Consider the following 21,351-nt stretch of genomic DNA (forward strand, 5'->3'; position numbering starts at 1 on the left):
AAATTTGACCATTTGAGCCAAAAATGCCCTTTACAGCTAATTTCTCTAAATCAGTCTTCAACTCAAGACCTTACATTGCATCTCCTGATTATGTCCTTCCTATCTGTTTTAATCCAGTATAGTCCCTTTCCTATAATTCTGACTTGAAAAAACTGGTGAGCTGTGCTGAAGAATAGTTCACCTCCTTTATTTGCCTGGTTATTTCCTTGTGATGTCATTTTACATACATTTCCCTCTATCCTCTACCCTGGGAGATCTAACTAAAGATGTGATAGAAGCCCCAAATATTTTGGGCTAGAATATTTCATGGGTCGTAATGTGTACTTTACGTTGCTTCACACCAGAATACACGTTTTCTGACATCTGGTTGACCCACCATTAGTGATCAAATTGACCACTGGGGAATGGCCATAATTGGAGATTTTATAAGGAAGGGGCAAACGGAGCAACGGAGTAGGAAAAGTGTGAATACAACTTGGCTACTTAAAGTAACCAAGGGTTTCCTAGGAAGTGGGAAACCCAGCAGCAGGAGGTGCAACACCAAGGGCATCCAATTGCGCTTTCCACTCCCGACATCGCTCAGATTGTGACCGATCCTCTGATCTTGTTCTCATAATTAGGAAGGCAAAAACAGAATCAGAACGTTTTCCTTTATAAAACTGAGTTTAGCTGAGCGGATGCAGTATCCCGCCCACGGAGAGGCACTATCGCCCTCTGTATAAACTGGGACAAGACCCCCCCCCCCCCCCCCCCCCCCCCCCCCCCCCGAGAATAGCTCTCTGTGTTTGGACCCGCCCTATTCTTTTTGGTAGCAGCCTTTCCCTGCTTCTGGCCACCAGGGGGAACTACGACAATACAATCGTTCGTTCAGGCGAGCGGGAACGCGTCTGCTTAAGCTTGTCTAACCTAGGGATCCGTAGCAAGATGCCAAGGCCGGAGGAACTGTTTTTCTATTCTCTCGCGAGCCTGAATAAGCCCCTCCCCGCCTGCGTGTGCTCAGCCCTCTTCCGGTGATTTGCGGCAGGTGGCGCTGTCTGCGGCGTCGCAGCGGCAGTGGGTGCCGCGGCGACGCTCTCCCGGCGGGCAGTGCGGCCCGGCTCTCCGGCGGCAGCTAGTGCCACGTCCCAAGTGCTACGCGGAGGAGCGGAGCTGGCGGTGCGCAGGGGGCGGAGAGCAGCGCGGATCCCGGCCCGCTCACATTGATCGCCCGCCGCCATGGGGTCCTCGCAGAGCGTCGAGATCCCTGGCGGGGGCACGGAAGGCTACCACGTCCTGCGGGTAAGAGCTCCGACGGCGGCTCGGGAGCGGCTGGCTGCAGGCGGGGCCCAGCCGCGGGGAGGCAGAGGCCCCGACGGGCCCCTTCCCGGGACAGCCAGGCCTGGTCCTGCAAAGGAGCGGCGACCGCGGGCGCTGCCTTAGCCGAGGCCGGTTCGGAAGGCTGCGCGCAACTTGCTTACCGGGAGCGCTCCGGGCCAGGGGTCCGCCGCTCTGGGAGGACGGAGTGGAGCCTGAGGCGGCAGCCGGCAACTTGGTCAGGGGGCGGCCCAGACACGGAGGGGGTGGGGGTACAACCTTGATTCCTTTTTCTCCTCACAGCCTTCTCCGTTCTCTTCCTCTTAATTCTTACCTTACAAAGTTAGGAAAGGCTTGGGGGCAAAGTCTGCAAAAGAGGTGATGGTCAAGGTAGCATTGGAGTTTTCTGAGAAATTGAAGCCTGGAACTCGGCAGGCTAGAGGCAGGGGATGCGACGGCAGGTGATAATTCACCTCGGCGCTATCTGGGTGTCCGGAAAGGTCAATTAGGCAAACAGAAAACGAAATGGCCTAATAGTAGGTTTGACGGACTTAAATTCACTTGCTTTTGCAGGACTCTTTTCCTGTGTCGCTCCTGACCTTTCCAACCCTCCTTTTCCACATTTCCTGGCGGGGGGAACTTCCGTTCTGTTCTAAGACTGCTCAGGGTGGGTGGTAAAAGAGGTACTGGAGAGGAACGTTTGAAAAAACAAACAAACGTAGGTAAATACAGGAGAGCAGCGTCAGTCACTGGGATGGAGAAACATAGTATCTCAAAAAGCATTAGGTAAGCCCCTGCTTATGAGCAGCCTAAGTTGTTGCAAAGCATGTGGTTCTTAGGGAACTGGAAGTCTTTAAAAGTAGCATTGATGGTTATGTGCTGTGACACCTGCGTGAGTGGCAACATGATGGATTGTCAACTAAGTGGCCCTAATCCGTAGTACCATTTCAGGGCATAATAGAGTGTCACTAGATATTAGCCGCTCTCAGGCAACATTTCAGCATTTTCACTGAAAGTGAGAAAGTACTTCCTGGTGCTTACGGTCATTCTGTCTTAGATCCCATGTTTTAGGTGAGACAGCATTCTTAATTAAACTGAATTACCCAGTTAAGTGTGTGATAGTACTGTGATCGATCCCCTTTCTGATCTTCAGGATTATCATGTCTTGTTGCCTGTCCACTGTACTGAAAATCTCTCTTGAAGCCACACTTTTGGTAGGAAAGGATGATTTTCCCTGAAAATAAAGGGAATCTTTAAACAAACCATATTACCTTCGTATTCCCTTCAGCTAAGCCAGCCCCATGTGCCACGCTGATGGGAGAAATTGAAGGAGAAATGTTGGATCTAAATGTAAAGTGAAAATTAGCAACAGTACTTTTCTGTTATCTGGTTTGATTTTGATTTTCTAACCTGGAGCCCGATATCCAGTATTACCAGCTGGATCCAGTCTCACAGTGGCTGATGGTAGCCATGAATCCTTGGAGACTCATGATATTTTAATAATACGTGCACTCAGTAAAACAGCATTATTGAGTTTTAAAAGTCTGTTAGGAAGCTGTATACATCAAAAGGATTGCAGTTGAATGACTTCTGTTCATGACTGTGTTCCACGTAAAGTAAGTTGAAGTATATATTCTTTACATAAGTGCACCTCAGTAAATCAGCACTCATACATATTCAGTAGTGCAGATGTGTTATTAATCTATAAATCTGATTTTCCGAATCACTAGAGACAACCTTAGTTTTCCTGCATCTGGAGCATAAATGTTGCAAAAAATGAAATCTTATTCAAGCTTTGCTAGAGAGAGCTTTAAAATAGTAATGACCATTTAGTTTAGGAGCATTTTTAAAATGTGTTTGAGTCCTAACCTACTCTGTCCCTAATTCTGTCATTGATTTCCAGTTATCTTTGTTTTTAGAGGGGAAAGTACTATGTTAAATCCGGACATATTAAAAAAATATATTCCTTTCACTTATTATTGCCTAATATACAGTAATATATTGCAGTGCTGGATTACTGAGCTTGTAAACTAGAATAGATACAGTAAGGTAACCTTGGAGTAACATCACTCCTATTAACAAGTTCTAGAATGATTTCTGAGAAGTTTGTTTCCTGGGGCTCCTGGGTGGCTCAGTCAGTTAAGCGTCTGACTCTTGGTTTCACCCCAAGTTATGATCTCACCGTTCGTGAGTTCGAGCCCTGCATCAGGTTCTGTACTGACAGTGCAGAGCCTGCTTGGGATTCTCCCTCTGTCTCTCTCTCTCTCTCTCTCTCTCTCTCAAAATAAATAAACTTTGAAAATTAAAAAAAAAAGTTTGTTTCCTTTAGTAATCGATTCCCTGGCCATTTCCTTGTTAGTAATAAAAACTTGTTTGACTGGGTTTTAAAATAACAATTATAGGGGTGCCTGGGTGGCTTAGTCGGTTGAGCGTCCAACTTTAGCTCAGGTCATGATCTCACAGCTTATGAGTTCGAGCCCCATGTCTGGCTCTGTGCTGACAGCTCAGAGCCTGGAGCTAGCTTCAGATTCTGTGTCTCCCTCTCTCTCTGCCCCTCCCCCTCTTGTGCTGTCTCCCTCTCTCTTTCTCTCTCTCTCAAAATAAATAAACTTTAAATTTTAAAAAATTAAAATAACAATTATACTGACAACCATTTCCACTGCTATCTTATTGTTATTTCAGCATTCCTACAGTTCAAGTACTTTACATTTTTTTCTATATTCCATATCCATTGGTAGATTCTGCTTTTAAAAATTTTTAGGGGGCAACATTGAAATAGTTTTAGGTTTTCTGCTGTGAGCAGTGTACTTCCCTTTTTATGTATTATGCATTTTGTATTAATGTACATTTTCGCATTGTGATCATATTGTATAGCCAACTCCCCGTTCTTACTCTAGAAGTAACCACAGTAGTTTCTTACGTATCTTTTCAAAAATGTTTTATGCAGGTAAACGAATTCTGCTCTCCTTCACTCTGTTTCTTTCTGTAACTGTTGGAATCACGTGATACCTACTATTACTTCCCTTGGTCTTTTATTTGCTACTCCATCTTGGCAGTCTTCATAGGAGCACATAGAGATCTGCCTCTTGGTTTCACTTAGCTCCACAGCAGTTTGTTGTGTCAGAGTTTAGCTAAGCAGCACCTGGTGGTGGTGGACATTTACTTTTTCTAAAAAGTCTTTGCTGTTGTAAGTACATGTTCACAACCTCAAATCCTGTCTTGTTTTCACTTAAAATGTACATTTCCCAAATTCTTGAATCTTGATATTGATTTATACAAATGATCTTCATTTTAGTAGACTACTACATTGTTTTCTGATTATCAACATATGTTCATTACAGACTTTTTAGGTAAGTTAAAAAAGTATTAACAAGAACCTAAACTACCTGTAATTCTGTCATCTAAAGGTAAATAATGCCGAAGTATTTTTTCTAGTCTCTTTTTTTCTGTGCCTAACCTTGCCCCTTAGCCATGATTCACAAAGATTTTGAATGATATGACACATTCAAGTACGGTATAGTCTGAAGTTATGGTAAGATATTGGCTTACAATCAAAAACACAGTGCTAAATAAATCAGGGCCTAACCACAGATTGGAATGCTATACATTCATGAAAATTGTGTTTCAAAACACTGTGTGGCCATAGGCATGTCTCTCTGTGTAGGTGCACGTACATTCAAGTGTCAAGGAAAATAAAACAGAAAGGTAATAAGCCAGGCTATTAAAAGGATTATTGGCGAATGGTGACATTTTTACGTTCCTTTAAACCTCAGTATATTCTTCTTCTTATTATTTTAAGTTTATCTTGAGAGAGCGTAAGTGGGAGAGGGACAGAGAGAAAAGGAGAGAGTGAGAATCCCAAGCATACTCCACACTGAGAGCACAGAGCCCAGCGTGGGGCTTAAACTCATGAAACTGTGAGATCCTGACCTAAGCCAGAACTAAGAGTCAGACTCTAACCAGTTGAGCTACCCAGATGCCCCCTTCAGTATATTTTCTAAAATTTCCAGAGTGGTCATGAAATACTTGTATATTCAAAAAAAATTATTAAAAGATATTTTTATTTATTTTAATTTTTTTTTTAAGTTTATTTTGAGAGAGAGAACATGCGCACAAGTGGGGGGGGTGGAGAGAGAGAGAGAGAGAGAATCCCAAGCAGGCTCCACACTGTAAACATGGGGCTCGAACCCACAAACTGAGATCATGACCTGAGCCGAAATCATGAGTTAGCAGCTTAACCGAGGCGCCCCAAAAGACATTTTTAAAAAGTGGACTCCTAGTGGAAATTTAATTCGTTCAGAAGCTCTCTTTTAAAAATACCATTATAGGGGCGCCTGGGTGGCGCAGTCGGTTAAGCGTCCGACTTCAGCCAGGTCACGATCTCGCGGTCCGTGAGTTCGAGCCCCGCGTCGGGCTCTGGGCTGATGGCTGAGAGCCTGGAGCCTGTTTCCGATTCTGTGTCTCCCTCTCTCTCTGCCCCTCCCCCGTTCATGCTCTGTCTCTCTCTGTCCCAAAAATAAATAAACGTTGAAAAAAAAAAAATTAAAAAAAATAAATAAATAAAAAAATAAAAATACCATTATATTTGGAGCACCTGGGTGGCTCAGTCGGTTGAGCATCCGACTTCGGCTCAGGTCATGATCTTGCAGTTTGTGAGTTCGAGCCCCGCATCGGGCTCTGTGCTGACAGCTCAGAGCCTGGAGCCTGATTTGGATTCTGTGTCTCTCTTTCTCTCTGCCCCTTCCCTGCTCACTCTCTCTCTATCTCTCCAAAATGAATAAACGTTAAAATAAATAAATAAATAAAAATAGCATTATATTTCAGATTCCCTTATGCAATAAGTCCAATTTCATGTTCATCATGAGTACCACTTATATTTGCACCCTCTAATCTTAACATTAGGCGGGAAAAATGTTAGCCAGGGCTTCTTAGTTTTGTTAGAAGTTACTATAAGTTACTACAGTTGAAGTATGTTGAATTCAAAATTCTTGCCTAGGTTCTCCCTTAAGTACCAAGTGAACTACACAAGGCTATTTTCAAAATTAGATTTTTGGAATTGCCTTATTGATGCCCATTATAAGATCTGTTTCTAAATTTAAATATTTAAATGAATTCATTCTACCTTTAATATTCTTTGAGATGGAAGTTCTCTGAGGACATTCTGCAACCAGTGTTCACACAACTATGGGAACATGGAAAATGTCATGTTCACTATTCTTTGTCATTTCCTTCAAGAGAGATTTTGGAAGTGATGGATATTTTGAAGGAAAGGCCATTGAGATGAAGTATGTCTCCAGTGTAATAACAGGCCTTTATCTCTAGAGCCATTGGCTGCACACTGGGCAGCATTTCTTAGAGGAGAAAGTGACAGTGAAATTATTTCCATGGAAAATGGAATACCGGGGCACCTGGGTGGCTCAGTTGGTTGAACTTCCAACTCTTAGTTTTGGCTCAGGTCATAATCTCATGGTTCATGGATTCATGCCCCGTCAGGCTCTGTGCTTGACAGCTGACACTGCAGGGCCTGCTTGGGATTCTCTCCCTCTCTCTCTCTACCCTTCCCCCACTTGTGCTCTCTATCTCTCTCAAAATAAATAAACTTTAAAAAAGAAAAAAATGGAATGCCTAGACATACCTACTGTTACATGGATCTGTTCTTTTTTTGATGGTGCCTCACTAATCTGCATGAAATCCTGCACGATTTCAACTTGGCACTTATTTTGAGAAAGATAATTCCCGATATTTGATAGTCATAATTTTCCTTTTTTTTTTCTTTTTAACTAACACAGTGTATCTCAAACTTACAAAAAAAATTTTTTAACGTTTATTTATTATTGAGTAACAGACACAGAGCGTGAGCAGGGGAGGGGTAGAGAGAAGGGGAGGCACAGAATCCGAAGCAGGCTCTAAACTGTCAGCACAGAGCCCGAGGTGGGGCTCGGACCCACAAACTGTGAGATCATGACCTGAGCCGAAGTCAGTCGCCCAACCAACTGAGCCACCCAGGCGCACCCCACCCCCAAAATTTTTTTTAATGTTTATTTACTTTTGCGAGAGAGAGACAGAGACAGAGCACACGTGGGAAGAGGGAGAGGGAGACAGAATCCAAACTCAGGCGAGATCATGACCTGAGCCAAAGTCAGACACTCAACCAATTGAGCCACCCAGGTGCCCCTCAAACATTTTAAACTCATGTCCCCACTTGAAAAACATAAAAATCTCACTACTATCCTCTTTCCTTACTCACTCTGAAAACAATGTTATAAAAAGAAAACAGTTGGGTTATTTGATGTTTTTCAAATACAAAGTTATGACTGAAAAAGCTCTATAAACACCACCTAAAGATAATGATCTCCCGAAGTTGATCTCTTGTACTAAAAAAACCAAGAATAAGGGCACCTGCCTGCCCCAGTCAGTAGAGCATGCAACGCTTGATGCCAGGAGTTGGGATGTCGATCCCAACATTGGGTGTAGAGATTACTTAAAAATATAATCTTAAAAGATTTAATAGTCTTTGAAATTCCTTTCAAATGTAGGAGTCAGATTTTTAGTTCATAAATGCCGTCGAATACAATGTGTGAACCTTAGGACATGCTTAGAAATTGTATCATTGGACATAAACTTTTTCTGAAAAGACCTTGAACAAATTAGTGTTACTCTGTTTATCTACACTTTTCATATTTTGTGATGAAGTGTGTTTTAATGTGTTTTTAAGGATCCTTAGGATCCTTATTTGGGGAGGTCTACTGTTGATGGGTAACTGCAGTTTCTGTTCTGGTCAGTTAAGTAGTAGAATGCACAGCACTGGGTGTAGTGTTTTCTGGGTCAGACACTGACAGCTTCTTTTTAAATAATTCCACTAAAATTGTTATAAGAATTGAACTTGGAATAACCATTAAAATCAGTACATTCATTTTGCTGGCTTTAATACTGTGCTGAGAGGATTACATTATTTCAGTTGATTCACTAATACTAGTTAATCTAAACTAGAAAATATTTTATATGTAAAAGTTTGGTACATGCTTTAGAATATAACTGTAGATTGCCTTCAGAGGTGTGATTAACTAAATAAGAGGACTTTTTTTTTTTTTTTTCTCCAAACAACATGCAGAACCAAAGTAGTTAACCTGAGAGACTGTCCATGTCCCTCTTGGCACTGCAAATGAATTTACTGCAGCACGAAGGGAGTGATGCTGAGGATTGTTTTTTATTGTAAGCACCAGTGAGAGACCATTCCAGCACATTGTCAGCAGTGAGGAACCTTGTCATCTTGTAGACGTGAATGCATTGAGAGACTTGATAGTAGAGCACCAGAGACCCCTCTTGGGAATCACTGAACCGTCCTGTCCCCTCCATCACTTCATTGTGTTTCCTTGGGCAAACCTTTGAACTTCTTTGAGCCCCATTCTTTGTATCTGAAAAGTGAAGATAATACTAGTGCCTCCTCCGCCTGTTTTTGACGAAAAACCATAGTAGATACTGTATATGAAAGTATTTTGAAAAAAATTGAGCACATTAATTTTTTTTCCTGGCCCACTGCCACCTTGCAGATGGCCTTGCTCTTAAATTTCTTCATTAAAGACTCTTAAAAACTGAGAACAAACTTAGGGTTGATGGGAGGGGGGGGTGGGTGATGGGCATTGAGGAGGGCACCTGTTGGGATGAGCACTGGGTGTTTGTTGTGTGGAAACCAATTTGACAATAAACTTCATATTAAGAAAAAAATTTCTTCATTAAAACAGTGCTGTCTACCTCATTGGTTATCCCAAGGATTAAATGAGATTATCCATGTAAAGTATTTAGCATAGGGTCTGGAGAATGGTAAAGACTCAGTAAATGTTAGGTGGTGTCTTTATTGTTAGCATCTGCACTATTGTATCACCCATTGAGAACCACTATTGTAGTGGCAATACTAATTAAAATGGACCTCTAAGCATTTTAAGTAGCATTTCTATTTACATGCTCATTCAGCAGCTACTTTTGCCCTTGTATCTAACCCTATACGTTACTACTGTTTAAAACATAAATTTGGAATCAGATGTGACCCATGAATTTTATTAATGTGCCTGTGAATTTTTAAGGAATCCTCAGTTTTAAGGAAATTTTGTCTTTTTTAAAAGGAAGGTACCAGTGTCCTTTTCATTGCTTTATCGCAGTGATACTAAACACATTAATTAAAATGACTAAAAAAGTCTATGCAATTAAAATAATGTTGTTGGGTTGGATCTACACTGTAGAATCTATAGATAGTGGCAGTTAGACTTACTTCATGGTGAGTTGTCATTCAGTCTTAGAAACTATCTCATCAGCCTCCTGGCTTTACAGCTAAAGAAAAGGAGCACAGAAAGATTATTGCCTAAGGTCACACAGCAAGTTTTCTTTCCCTAAGAAAGAAACGCCTAAATTGGTATTTGAAGATTATAAAATTAGGTGACAAGTTGTCAGACTTTTTGCTTCTTTTGGAGCAGGCTTCAGTTTCTTTCAACATCACTTTTCTGATTTACAGACTTTCTCTAAGAAAGTACAGTGTATTGATGGGTTTTAATTTCCTTGGTTATCATTAGAATTTTTAAATTGCTTCATATGTTATAAATTACATCATAGGGTCAGTCAGAAAAACATGCTCTTTGAGTTATTTTGGTAGAACATATAAGAATGTTTTAGCAAACTGGGGCGCCTCGGTGACTCGGTTGAGAGTCTGACTTTGGCTCAGGTCATGATCTCCCTGTTCGAACCCCACGTCAGGCTCTGTGCTGACAGCTCAGACCCTGGAGCCTGCTTCAGATTCTGTGTCTCTCTCTATCCTTACCACTCTCCTGCTCGTGCTCTCTCTTTATCTCAAAAATAAACATTAAAAAAAAAATGTTTCAGCAAGTAAAGCTTGAACTCTTCCAGTCTACTGCAAAATAATTTCCACATATTTGTATCAAGTCCCAAACAGGAACACTGGCCCTTTTCAGACATGGAAGAGCCCCCCCCCCCCCAAGTGTCTTTCTATTTTTATTTATTTATTTTTATAACTGAAGGATTTCGGGTTTATTTTTATTATATCACACCCCCCAAGTCTTCTCACATCATTTTGATCACGCAAGCGTGTAAATATGTAACATGAGGCCTTATGTGTATAGTTGAAATGAATCATTATTAATACTTGGATTACTTGGATTGGACTTAATTTTTACTTTTATTTAATATCCCTGGTGGTTTTTTAAATAGTACAAAACATTAAATTGAGAGAGGAGATGATGGTATAGACAGAACTACCTTTTATGTGTGAAGGAATTGGTGGTGCAGTAATAAAAAGGAGACATATCACTGAGCCCATTTTATGGAAAAATCTCCTTGGTTAGAAAATGAGAAATAATTCACATACTAGCCAGACATGTGATAGGTATGTCTTTGTATATCACCTTATGAAATGCTTGGTTTGATGATCTCCTGTATTCTGAAAGTAGCCTTGCAGTTTCCTTTCTTTGTTACATTAAGATGGCAGTTCTCCACTCCTCAGCTGGGAGTAGTATGTAAATGATGGAGTTAAGAGAATGCCTACCCCCAACTCCACCCAAACTCTTCTCCCCTTCTATTCTGCTGCCCCTCTCTCCTCAAGCCAAGATTTAAGAGAGAGTGGTTCATGCGAAATGACCCAAACCTAGTATAAAGTACTATGACACTTTTAACCCCCGGAGAAGAGATGGATGCTTCACTGGAAAGCAACTGGCTTAGAACAATTAGGTCTGTACACAAGGGAGAATCCATGTTAAATCTGGTAAAACTGCCTCATGGTCCAGGATCAGAAGGTGAGAGAAAAGCCACAAGTTTAATTGCATTTATTATCTGGAGGTTGATTGGACAAAAAGAGTTAATGACATCTTGTAGGACTCTTTCCAATTTTATTTTTATTACAGATCAAAGTAAGAAATTTGTTTTCCACTGCAACTCATGTGTACTACTACATTTCATGAAAAATAATGACCCTTATGAAGTCATGAATTTTTTGTATTTTATCTATTCTGATACTTTCTTATTTTGACATTTCCCTCTTCTGTAATGGTCCACTAAATTGATTTCAACGTTTATTTATTTTTGGGACAGAGAGAGACAGAGCATGAACGGGGGAGGGGCAGAGAGAGAGGGAGACACAGAATCGGAAACAGCCTCCAGGCTCTGAGCCATCAGCCCAGAGCCCCACGCGGGGCTCGAACTCACGGACCGCGAGATCGTGATCTGGCTGAAGTCGGATGCTTAACCGACTGCGCCACCCAGGTGCCCCCCGCTAAATTGATTTCAGAACAAACTCCCTGTAGTAATTGGATGACACCACTTTAAGAAGAATTTATATATAGTTGGTGATTCCAAATCCAGCTTCTAATCATTGGTGCTAATTTCTTTTTATGTACTGGGGATGGATACCCCTTCACTGTGCAGTTTCTCTTATAAGCTCATTTTTTGTTTCTTGAGTAAAAATCTCTAGCAGATTTTATCTTGCATATTGTAGCTCTTTTTTCTAGAGTGCTTATGAAAGAAGTATTTCTTTCATGTTGTGAAATTTATTTTGGTAAGATAACCTCCAGATGTAAAGTTGAACTCTTATAAGTGTCAGTAAGTGTGTTCATAATTTATTCTACATGTGGGTGTTTGGCTCACATTTATTTTTGTCATTCCCTTGTAAGCATAATTACTCTTCAGTATTTTCAGCTGCTATGTTGTATTCCTTAATTGTTCAAAGTAAACCATGAGGCCTGAGAAGACTTCAGCATGCTTGTTAGAACTCCCAGGGAATGGATTTGTATAAAGTCAATTTTTTCCTTAAAATGGAGTATTTACTGCTTTCAGTATCAAGAATATATTATAAACAAATCTATGTTTTAAATGCATTGCATGCTTCCACCATTACTGATAGGTGCTACATATATTTAAAAAAATTTTTTTATCTTAATTGTTGTGATGATGTCCATGTGCTGTATTGGAATACATGTACTTATCACCTAGACTTGGGCTGTGCAGTACAGTAGTCTCTAGCCACATATGGCTGTTTAAACTTGGATGTAAATTATTTAAATTAAATGAAGTTTAAAATCCACTTCCAGAGTCACACAAGCCACATTTCACATGTGGGTAGTGGCTACTGTATTGGACAGCACACGATACAGAAGATTTTTATAATTGCGAAAAGTTCTAAAAGCAGCTTAATAGTGGAGACCTTTTTAAATTTTTGTATTCCCTACCACAAGACACAATCACAACTACACCTTTTTTGTTAGTGCACAGTTTATACTCACTTGGTAGAATTTGGTAAGTGGCTTAACACTCAACTTTTTTTTTTCCCTTTTGGTTTTTGATTTTTAAAATTTTTATTTATTCTCATTTTCTGCCAGCTATCATTTTTTGCTGTAAGCAAGTGGCAGTGGCATCTCTTTCAGTTCTTTTGTTTGGTTAGTACTCTGTTCGTGGCTTGGAATCAGGTAGCCAAACCATGTAAATATAAATAGAATCTAAGAGTGGTCCTGAAATGTTCTGAAAGGGGAGCATTAGAGTAAGTTATTTTGTGGCCTTTGTACTGACTGCTTTGTACTCAACTGACCGTTGAGATTTAATTGCTGGCTTTCAAAGTATGTTCTTTGTAGGTGAAATATTTGGTATGTTCTTAGGTTGTAATAATTGTATTTCTGCTTTTTGGATAGAGGGGAGTATATGTTAAAGCTTTTTAAAGTGCACATAAGTGTAAAGCTTGATGAATTTTCACAGACAACATACTCGTGTAACCAGCATCCCATCCCTCTCCAGGCACACTCTGACTTACCCACCAACCCCCTCAGAGTGAATGCTGTCCTGATTTCTAACAGCATAGATTAATTTGACCTGTTCTTAGCTTTATGTAAATGGAATCATATGTACTTATTTGTGTCTGGCCTCTTTTGCTCACATACCACTTGTAAAACATATCCATCTTGTGTATTGTTGTGGGTTTTTGTTTTGTTAATTTACCTTATACCATCGAGAGATTATATCAAGATTGATTTATCTGTTCTGCTGTTCATGGGAATTAATGTAGTTTTTAGTCTGGGGCTAGTACAAATAGTGCTGCTGTGAACATTCAACTGTGTGTGTCTTTTGAAGAACATCTGTATACCCATTTCTATTGGGTATGCTTAAACAGTGCAATATTTGGTCAAATATTTCAATATTAACAGATATTGCCAAATAGTTTGCTCGTTTACATTCCCACCAGCAGTAATTGAAGTTTCCAGCTGTTTTGTATCCTCACAAACATTTAGTATTTTCCATCTTTTTCATTTTCGCCAGTCTGGCAGGTGGTATCACATTGTGGTTTTAATTTGCAGCTATTGAAGTTGAGCATATTTTCATATTTATTGGCCACATCAGTACCCTTTTTTGTTTAGTGTCTGCTAAAATCTTTTCCCCATTTCTCCATTAAGTTATTATTTTTTTTAGCAGCTTCATTGAGATGTAATTTACCTGCCATTAAATTCGGCCTTTTAAAGTATACCGTTCACAGGTTTTTTAGTATATTCAGAGTTGTGCAACCGTCACTAGTATCTAATTCCAGAACCTTTTTATTACCCCCGGAAAGAAACTCCATACCCAATTGCAGCTACTTCCCATTCCTCCTACCCCCAGCCCCTGGCAACCACTAATCTACTTTCTGTTTCTGTGGATTTGCCTATTTTGGACATTTCATATAAATGGAATCATGCAATATGTGGTCTTTGTGATTTAGCATAGTGTTTTCAAGGGTCATTCATGTTGTAGCATGAATACTTCCTTTTTATTGCCAGATAATACTTCATTCTATGGGTGTAACACATTTGTTTATTCATTCATCAGTTATGGGACATTGGGTTGTTTCCACTTTCTGGCTGCTATGAATAATGCAGCTATGAATTTTGTGTACAAGTTTTTATGTGGACATGCTTTCATTTCTCTTTTTTATATATCTAGGAGTGGAATTGCTGGGTCACATGGTAACTCTTTGTTTAACATTTGAGGATCTGCCAAACTGTTCCCACAGCAACTGCACCATTTTATATTCCCACCACTAATATATGAGGGTTTGTTTCAAACCTTTGTTAGTATCTTTTTTATTTTAGCCAGTCTTGTGGATGTGAAGTTGTATCTCATTGTGGTTTTACTGTCTCTTTCTTAATGATTTGCAGTAATTCTAAATTTGTTCTGAATATAGCTCCTTTGTTGGATGTATAATAAATCTTTCCATTGTCTTAAGTGTGTCTTTTGATGAGCAGAAGTTTGTAGTTTTAGTATAATTCATTAATTTTTTTAGTTTATGATTAGTGTTTTTTGTATCCAGTTTAAGAAGTCTTTCATATTTGAACATCTCAAAGATATTCTCCTTTGTATTCCTCTGAAGGCTCTATCATTTTACCTTTGACTCTACCTCTGTGGTTTTATTTTTTTATTCTACTTTTTTGTTTTATTACAAATTTATTGCAAATTCTTTCCTTTTTTAAAGAGGAGAAAGATGATTAATGCATAATTAGAACAATCATGTAGTGTCCAGGAATTCATTAGTTGTAAAGATTTGCCCTCAGGTGGTGATTGCAGAGTTAGGAAGGTGACTTTAAGATTTGTAGAAACCCCCCCTCTCCCCCCGGGGGTGCCTGGCTGGCTCAGTTGGAAGAGCATGTGACTCTTGATCTTGAGGTTGAGTTAAGGCTCCAGGTTGGGTGTAGAGATTACATAATACATACGTGCATGCATATATACGTATAAACTAATTTTAAATTAATTAACTAACTTAAAAAGAAAGATTTGTTTAGGCATCAGACATGCCAGGCACATCATTAAAAAAAGATGTGTAGGACTCCTATCATATATCAGAGTCTTAGCTAGGCATTTCATAAACTCATTCAATCTCTACAGTATTCATGTACAGTAGATGATGTTATCCTTTACTTGTGGATGGAAAGACTGAGGCCCAGAAAGATAAATAATTTTTCCCAAGTTCACACAGCTAATAAGGTAAAAGCATGCCTCAAAATCAAGTCAGTCTGATTCTAGAACTCCATTATCTTTACATTGTGCATTTTTTCAAAATCTTGCAAAATCTTAACTATAAACTTTCCAATTTAACCTATTCATCTTAAATTGCTGTAATATTTGGCCCAATAATAAATACTAATGATCTATGGAACCAGATAGATAGATGGATAGATGGATCCAGGGTTTTATGTATTCATTTTTTTAATTAAGGTGGTTTGAAGGAAGCAGGTGAATCAATAATTGAGAGATCTTATAGGGGGCAGGAAGTATTGAAGTGGTAATCTGATGCCTGACAGATTGGGTGCCTAAGAGATTCTTGTCAGTGGGTAGTATTGCCAGAGAAACTTCACCTGTGTGGATGTTTAATTTGCTGTGTTGTAGATCTTGTTTTGCATGCTATGAAATGTAGGAAATTGTGTTTAAGTATATTAGGGTCAAAGAGGGCATTTTCTAGGGCTCCCTCTGTTGGCTTCCTGTTAGATACCTAGTTGCCAGAATTGTACTGGTACTAATGATGTAAATAAATTTAGGAAAGAAGTTAATTTCAAGGTACATTAGAAACAGAGGAGATTGATGTTTGTAGCAAATGCAAATAGAAAAATAGAGAAAGGGTTATTTAAGTGTACTTATTTTAGAATTCAAATTTGGCTATTGAATTTCTTTTGAGTAACGGGAAAGAATAGTTCTAATGTTATTAGAAACTCCATTTCAAATAGTGGTAAAACTTTATACTTGGAGGGTGGCATGATAAGCATCAGTGTGTGGGATCAACTTTCTAAGTTGGTGATGACATTACAAAAGTACTATCTTTGTCCCTTTTTAACTGAAAGATAAACTTTTGGCAGCCTCAATGGAGAAGTCTGAAATTGATCAATGGACTGGTTGGTTTCTAGAAAAAAAAAAGTCATTTGGAAACATTCAGATTCAGAGAATCAGAGGATTAGACGAGGACCTTATGAAGTGAGAAACGCCACAGCGAAGGGTCTCCAGGGGTCTATGCTAATTATCCTCTTTTCACACTTGAGGCATTTCACACCTAATTGCTAGGCACGTAATAGGCATTTCACACCTAGTAGATCATGACTCTTTCCCAGCTAGCTGTGACTTGACCTCCCTTTTCTTCTCATAATAACTCCAGACTGCCGCTGTTTTCCTTACAGAGTTGCCTTTTGAAGAGAAATCTGTCTGCCACTTCGAGTTCTAGACATTTTGCTTGGTAACATGTAGAATATAAAATATCCTTCATTTAAGAAAACTGAGTATAAAGAAGCTAAACGAGTTTGTGCTGATTATTTTCATTAGAGCTAACACTTGTAAATAATAAAGCCCTTTGATATTTAATCAACTTGTTTAATTTACAAAAATGATGTAGTCCCAAATTTGCAAGAGAATTTACAGAAAGCAAGATTAAACAGTTTTAGTAAATTAAAACATGGAGCCATCTTTATAATGGACAACTTTTGTACTGTGACAAATGAAGAAGACCTAGTTTTACTTCTTCAGAAGCAGTGATAGTATAATTTGGTTTTACCTAAAAGGTAACATTAGTCCAAAAAGGAATGAATGTATCATTAATCAAATATTAAATTTCCTTAATCCAAGAAGTCTGGTATTAGAGGAACATATTCTGGGTTCCTTCCTGGGTTCCATTTTGAAAGCAGTAAAATTTGTTACTGTATAGATAACTGCAGATTTGTGTGTGGATGAATGAGTGCATCTATTATTTGCATAACTTCAGAATTGACTATTGACTGTTAGAACTGTTGGGAGTGTTACAGATAATCGGCCTGCAAATATCCATGCAAACCTTGTTTTCAAAGGATAGTTTTGACAGTATAAAATAATATCACTCTGAATAAAAAGTCCTTAAAACATTATGAAAATATTTTAGAGGAAATACAAAGTGGATTGTATTAACTTTTTGCTGTTTTGTCATACTATATTACTATTGCCAGCTACTAATATTTTTATTACTGTAAATTTAGAAAATTTAATAATTTTAGTCCATTTCAAGTTTGGTATGCTAACTAACCATTTGAATTGTTGAGAATCTAAGTAATCTTAATCTTCCATTTAAAGTCCTGTATAAGTCTGGCTCCACTTTTTTTTTCCAGTCTCCTTACTGGACTAATGTTATAAAATATACTTTTGAGTTTAACCTCTGCCACGAGCCAACTATAGGACCATAGGCAAGTCACAGGATGGTTTCTTCACCTGCAAATAAAAGAATTGCACAAAATCTGTGGGTTTAGCATTTTATTTGGAGAAACACTTTGAGAATCTAATGAAAGCCGTGGATCTTTATACCTGGAAAACTGCTGATTACTACAAAATGTTGCATATAATTTCAGGAGCTGCAGTGCTCCCTGAAGCTATCCACACAGACCTCAGTTTAAGATCCCCTGGATTAGAAGTTTTGTGATTTTCAAAATCTATAATTCTATATTTCTGTCCCACACCATTCTGTTGTCTAGCTATGCTATATCATGATCCCCATTTTTTCAGACTCCTGGATATTTACTCATTTCAACTTTCAGATGTCCTTTTTAATCCCCTTACCTATCTCAACTTTAAAACCCTCTATTTTTTTTATAAGTGGTATATTCTTAAAAAAGTTTTTTAATGTTTTTTTTATTTTTGAGAGAGCACAAGCAGGGGAGGGTCAGAGAGAGAAGGAGAAACAGAACCCGAAGCAGGCTCCAGGCTCTGAGCTATCAGCACAGAGCCTGACTCGGGACTTGAACCCATGAGCTGTGAGATCATGACCTGAGCGTCGGTCGCTTAACCAACTGAGCCACCCAGGCTCCCCCAAAACCCTTTATTTTAAAGCACAATTCGGATGTCTTTTTTTTTTTTTTCCTGTGAAGCTTCTTCAGTCAGAATTAATCTTCTCCTGAGAACTCTGTACCTCCATTATAGCCCTTAACCTCTGTAGTTATTAAAGGACTGTGTGTCCTCTGTCTCTCCTTCCTCTTGTCTGTTCCTTAATAGATTATAAATATCTTGACATAGTAGCTATGTTCCTATATTAGTTTTGTTAATTGAGTGGTGCCTTACTAGTAGTAGTCGTGGAATAAATGCTTGCTAAATTAATTTGAATTTGTCACTCAGTTGTAATGAGTAACTGTCTGCTATGTCCTGTGCTACAACCTGAGAAGGTTGCCCCCAACCTCCAAAAGTAGAAGGTAGAGTGAAATAGGACCATAGAGAAAGAACCTCATATGTGGGATGAACTTAAAGAATAGGTAGAATTTAGGGAACTACAAGGGCATTAGTTGGGAGAGAGGAAGAGAAATGAGAGAACTAGTGTGTTTTACCTCTCTCCTTATCAGTGAAATTATCTTAATTTTACTGAAAAGAGATAGGTATTAAAATTTAGCTCATAATTTTTAATTAAGCTTTGCATTTTTCTTTTTTGGCACTTTTGTTTTTACAGGTACAAGAAAATTCCCCAGGACATAGAGCTGGACTGGAGCCATTCTTTGATTTTATTGTTTCCATTAATGGTTCGAGATTAGTAAGTTCAGCTTTTTGTAGTTTTGACTATAGTATTTTGTAACCTTTTGAAATTGGAATTCTTCAGATTATCTGGGGTGGATGTTTATTCATTAGTTACAAACATTAAATGGAGTTATGATACCAGTTTGTAAAAATTATGTTAGTAAACATGAAAATGTCAAATACAAAATACTATATATACCTCACCCTTCAATGACAATCTTAGGAGAATAAAATTACTGGAGACTTTTATGTGTTAAATATTTAATTTTTTTAAGCAGAAAGAATTAACTAGGATTAAAAAGTTTGCTTTTTCAGTAATGTCAAACTTTTGTTATGTTACTGACAAGTGGATTAGTAAAGACCCATTCTCAAATAACTTAGTTTTCTTGGAGCTGAATTCCTTGATATATAAATAATATTATTGGAACCAGATAATTATGTTCCAAAAGTACAGAATTAAAACCACCTTTTATAAGTTGCTTTCAGTTTCCCCGTAGTAAAGTCTTAAGGAAAAAAAAATTAGATAATTTCAGCAACAGAAATTCTTATGACTATGGCTACTTGGCTTATTTTTTCATAGCAGTTTCAACTTTTTGTTCATTATCAGCATCTCCTACATAATGGCCTTTTTTCATTTACGTAATGAAATATTTAACATACTGCTTCCATTTTTCTCTCCTGCCAGTTCCTAATAAATAAATAAAGCATATGTTTAGGAGTGCTGTCCAAAATTAAACTACAACCTCAGCAAATGTTCTAGATTTTAAAATCAAAGTCATACCAATTTTGTTAGTAATATGACTTTTTTTTTTTTTTTAATTTTTTTTTTTTTTAACATTTATTTGTTTTTGAGACAGAGAGAGACAGAGCATGAACGGGGGAGGGTCAGAGAGAGGGAGACACAGAATCTGAAACAGGCTCCAGGCTCTGAGAGCCCGATGCAGGGCTCGAACTCACAGACCGCGAGATCATGACCTGAGCCGAAGCCGGCCGCTCAACCGACTGTGCCACCCAGGCGCCCCAGTAATATGACTTCTTAAGGAGTATTTTGTTTTTTGGGTTTTCTTTTATTTTTCTTACTAAAAACAATTTTTTTTAATGTTTATTATTTATTTTTGAGAGAGAGAACCCACAGAATCTAAAGCAGGCTCCAGGCTCTGAACTGTCAGCACAGAGCTGTATGTGGGGCTCGAACTCACAAACTGCGAGATCACGATCTGTGCCGAAGTTGGACGGTTAACCAACTGAGCCACCCAGGCACCCCGGAGTATTTTGGTTTTTTATCACTAAAGCTCTAGATCACCTCAAATAATGTTGGGTTTCAAAATCCATAATCCGTAGTCAACTATTAGAAAAAAGTCAGAAGTTGTTGATAACATAGGAGTTGTTCTTAATTTTTGACATTCTTTCACTTCAAGGAGCATTTGAATGTTAATGAAAGCTTTACCTGTTGGATGTTGATTATTAATACTACTCCAGTAGGGCCATAGGATGCTTAAGCTAAAATAGTTAACATTTTTTATTTATTAAGAAAAAATATTTCTATGTGTTCACAGAATAAAGACAATGACACTCTTAAGGATCTACTGAAAGCAAATGTTGAAAAACCTGTAAAAATGCTTATCTACAGTAGTAAAACACTGGAGCTTCGAGAGACCTCTGTCACACCAAGTAACATGTGGGGTGGCCAGGGCTTGTTGGGAGTGAGCATTCGTTTCTGCAGCTTTGATGGGGCAAATGAAAACGTTTGGCATGTATTGGTAGGTATCAAGTGTGAGCTGTTACTTGCAATTTAAGAAATGTTGTAGAAAGGTGCTGTCTTCAGCTTGGTTGGATTGTAGAGGTATTATTACTATTATTATTAGGCTATTTTTAGTTTCTGAAAAATGGAATTCATTGCTTTAAAAATATGGATTAATAATTTTTTTAAACTTAGGAATAATTTGTAAAACTTAGGGTGCCTGGGTGGCTCAGTCTGTTGAGCATCCGACTCTTGATTTTGGCTCAGGTCATGATCTCACAGTTTGTGAGATTGAGCCCCATGTTGGGCTTTATGCTGACAGTGCAGAGCCCGCTTGGGATTCTCTCTCTGCCCCTCCCCTGCTCACACACATGAACTCTCTCAAAATAAAAAAAAAAAAAAAAAGGAAGAGCAGCAAATGTAGGTGCCTAAGAACTATTTTTCTATTGATTTATTCATTAGAAGAATTGTTAAAGCAGATAGCTACAAACAGCTAAAATAATAAATATTTTAAATATTTATTAAATATGTGATTTTATGTTTGAGAGATTTAAATATGTATATTCTATAGTTTCTGACATGTCTAACAAGATAGAAGTACAGAGGTTTTTAAATTTTTTTTTTTTTAACGTTTATTTTTAAGAGAGAAAGACAGTGCTAGAGGGGGAGGGACAGAGAGAGAGAGGGAGACACAGAATCCAAAGCAGGCTCCAGGCTCTGAGCTGTCAGCACAGAGCCTGACACAGGACTCAAACCCACGGACCGTGAGATCGTGACCTGACCCAAAGTCAGACACT

The 21,351-nt window shown here is 38.5% G+C and overlaps 1 protein-coding gene across 1 annotated transcript in view; it reads left to right on the forward strand.

Annotated features, from left to right (window-relative positions):
* Positions 1-913: 913 nt before the first annotated feature.
* GORASP2 (golgi reassembly stacking protein 2) overlaps positions 914-21,351 on the forward strand; it is a 34,806-nt gene continuing 14,368 nt past the window's right edge. The window contains exons 1-3 of the mRNA XM_045480165.1: positions 914-1,278; positions 18,749-18,829; positions 20,370-20,573. Of these exons, the coding sequence (XP_045336121.1) occupies positions 1,216-1,278; positions 18,749-18,829; positions 20,370-20,573 (348 nt within the window). The 5' untranslated portion in view covers positions 914-1,215. The remainder of the gene's footprint in view (positions 1,279-18,748; positions 18,830-20,369; positions 20,574-21,351) is intronic.

Source organism: Leopardus geoffroyi, chromosome C1 (genome assembly GCF_018350155.1).
Source record: "Leopardus geoffroyi isolate Oge1 chromosome C1, O.geoffroyi_Oge1_pat1.0, whole genome shotgun sequence".
Classification (NCBI taxonomy): Eukaryota; Metazoa; Chordata; class Mammalia; order Carnivora; family Felidae; genus Leopardus; species Leopardus geoffroyi.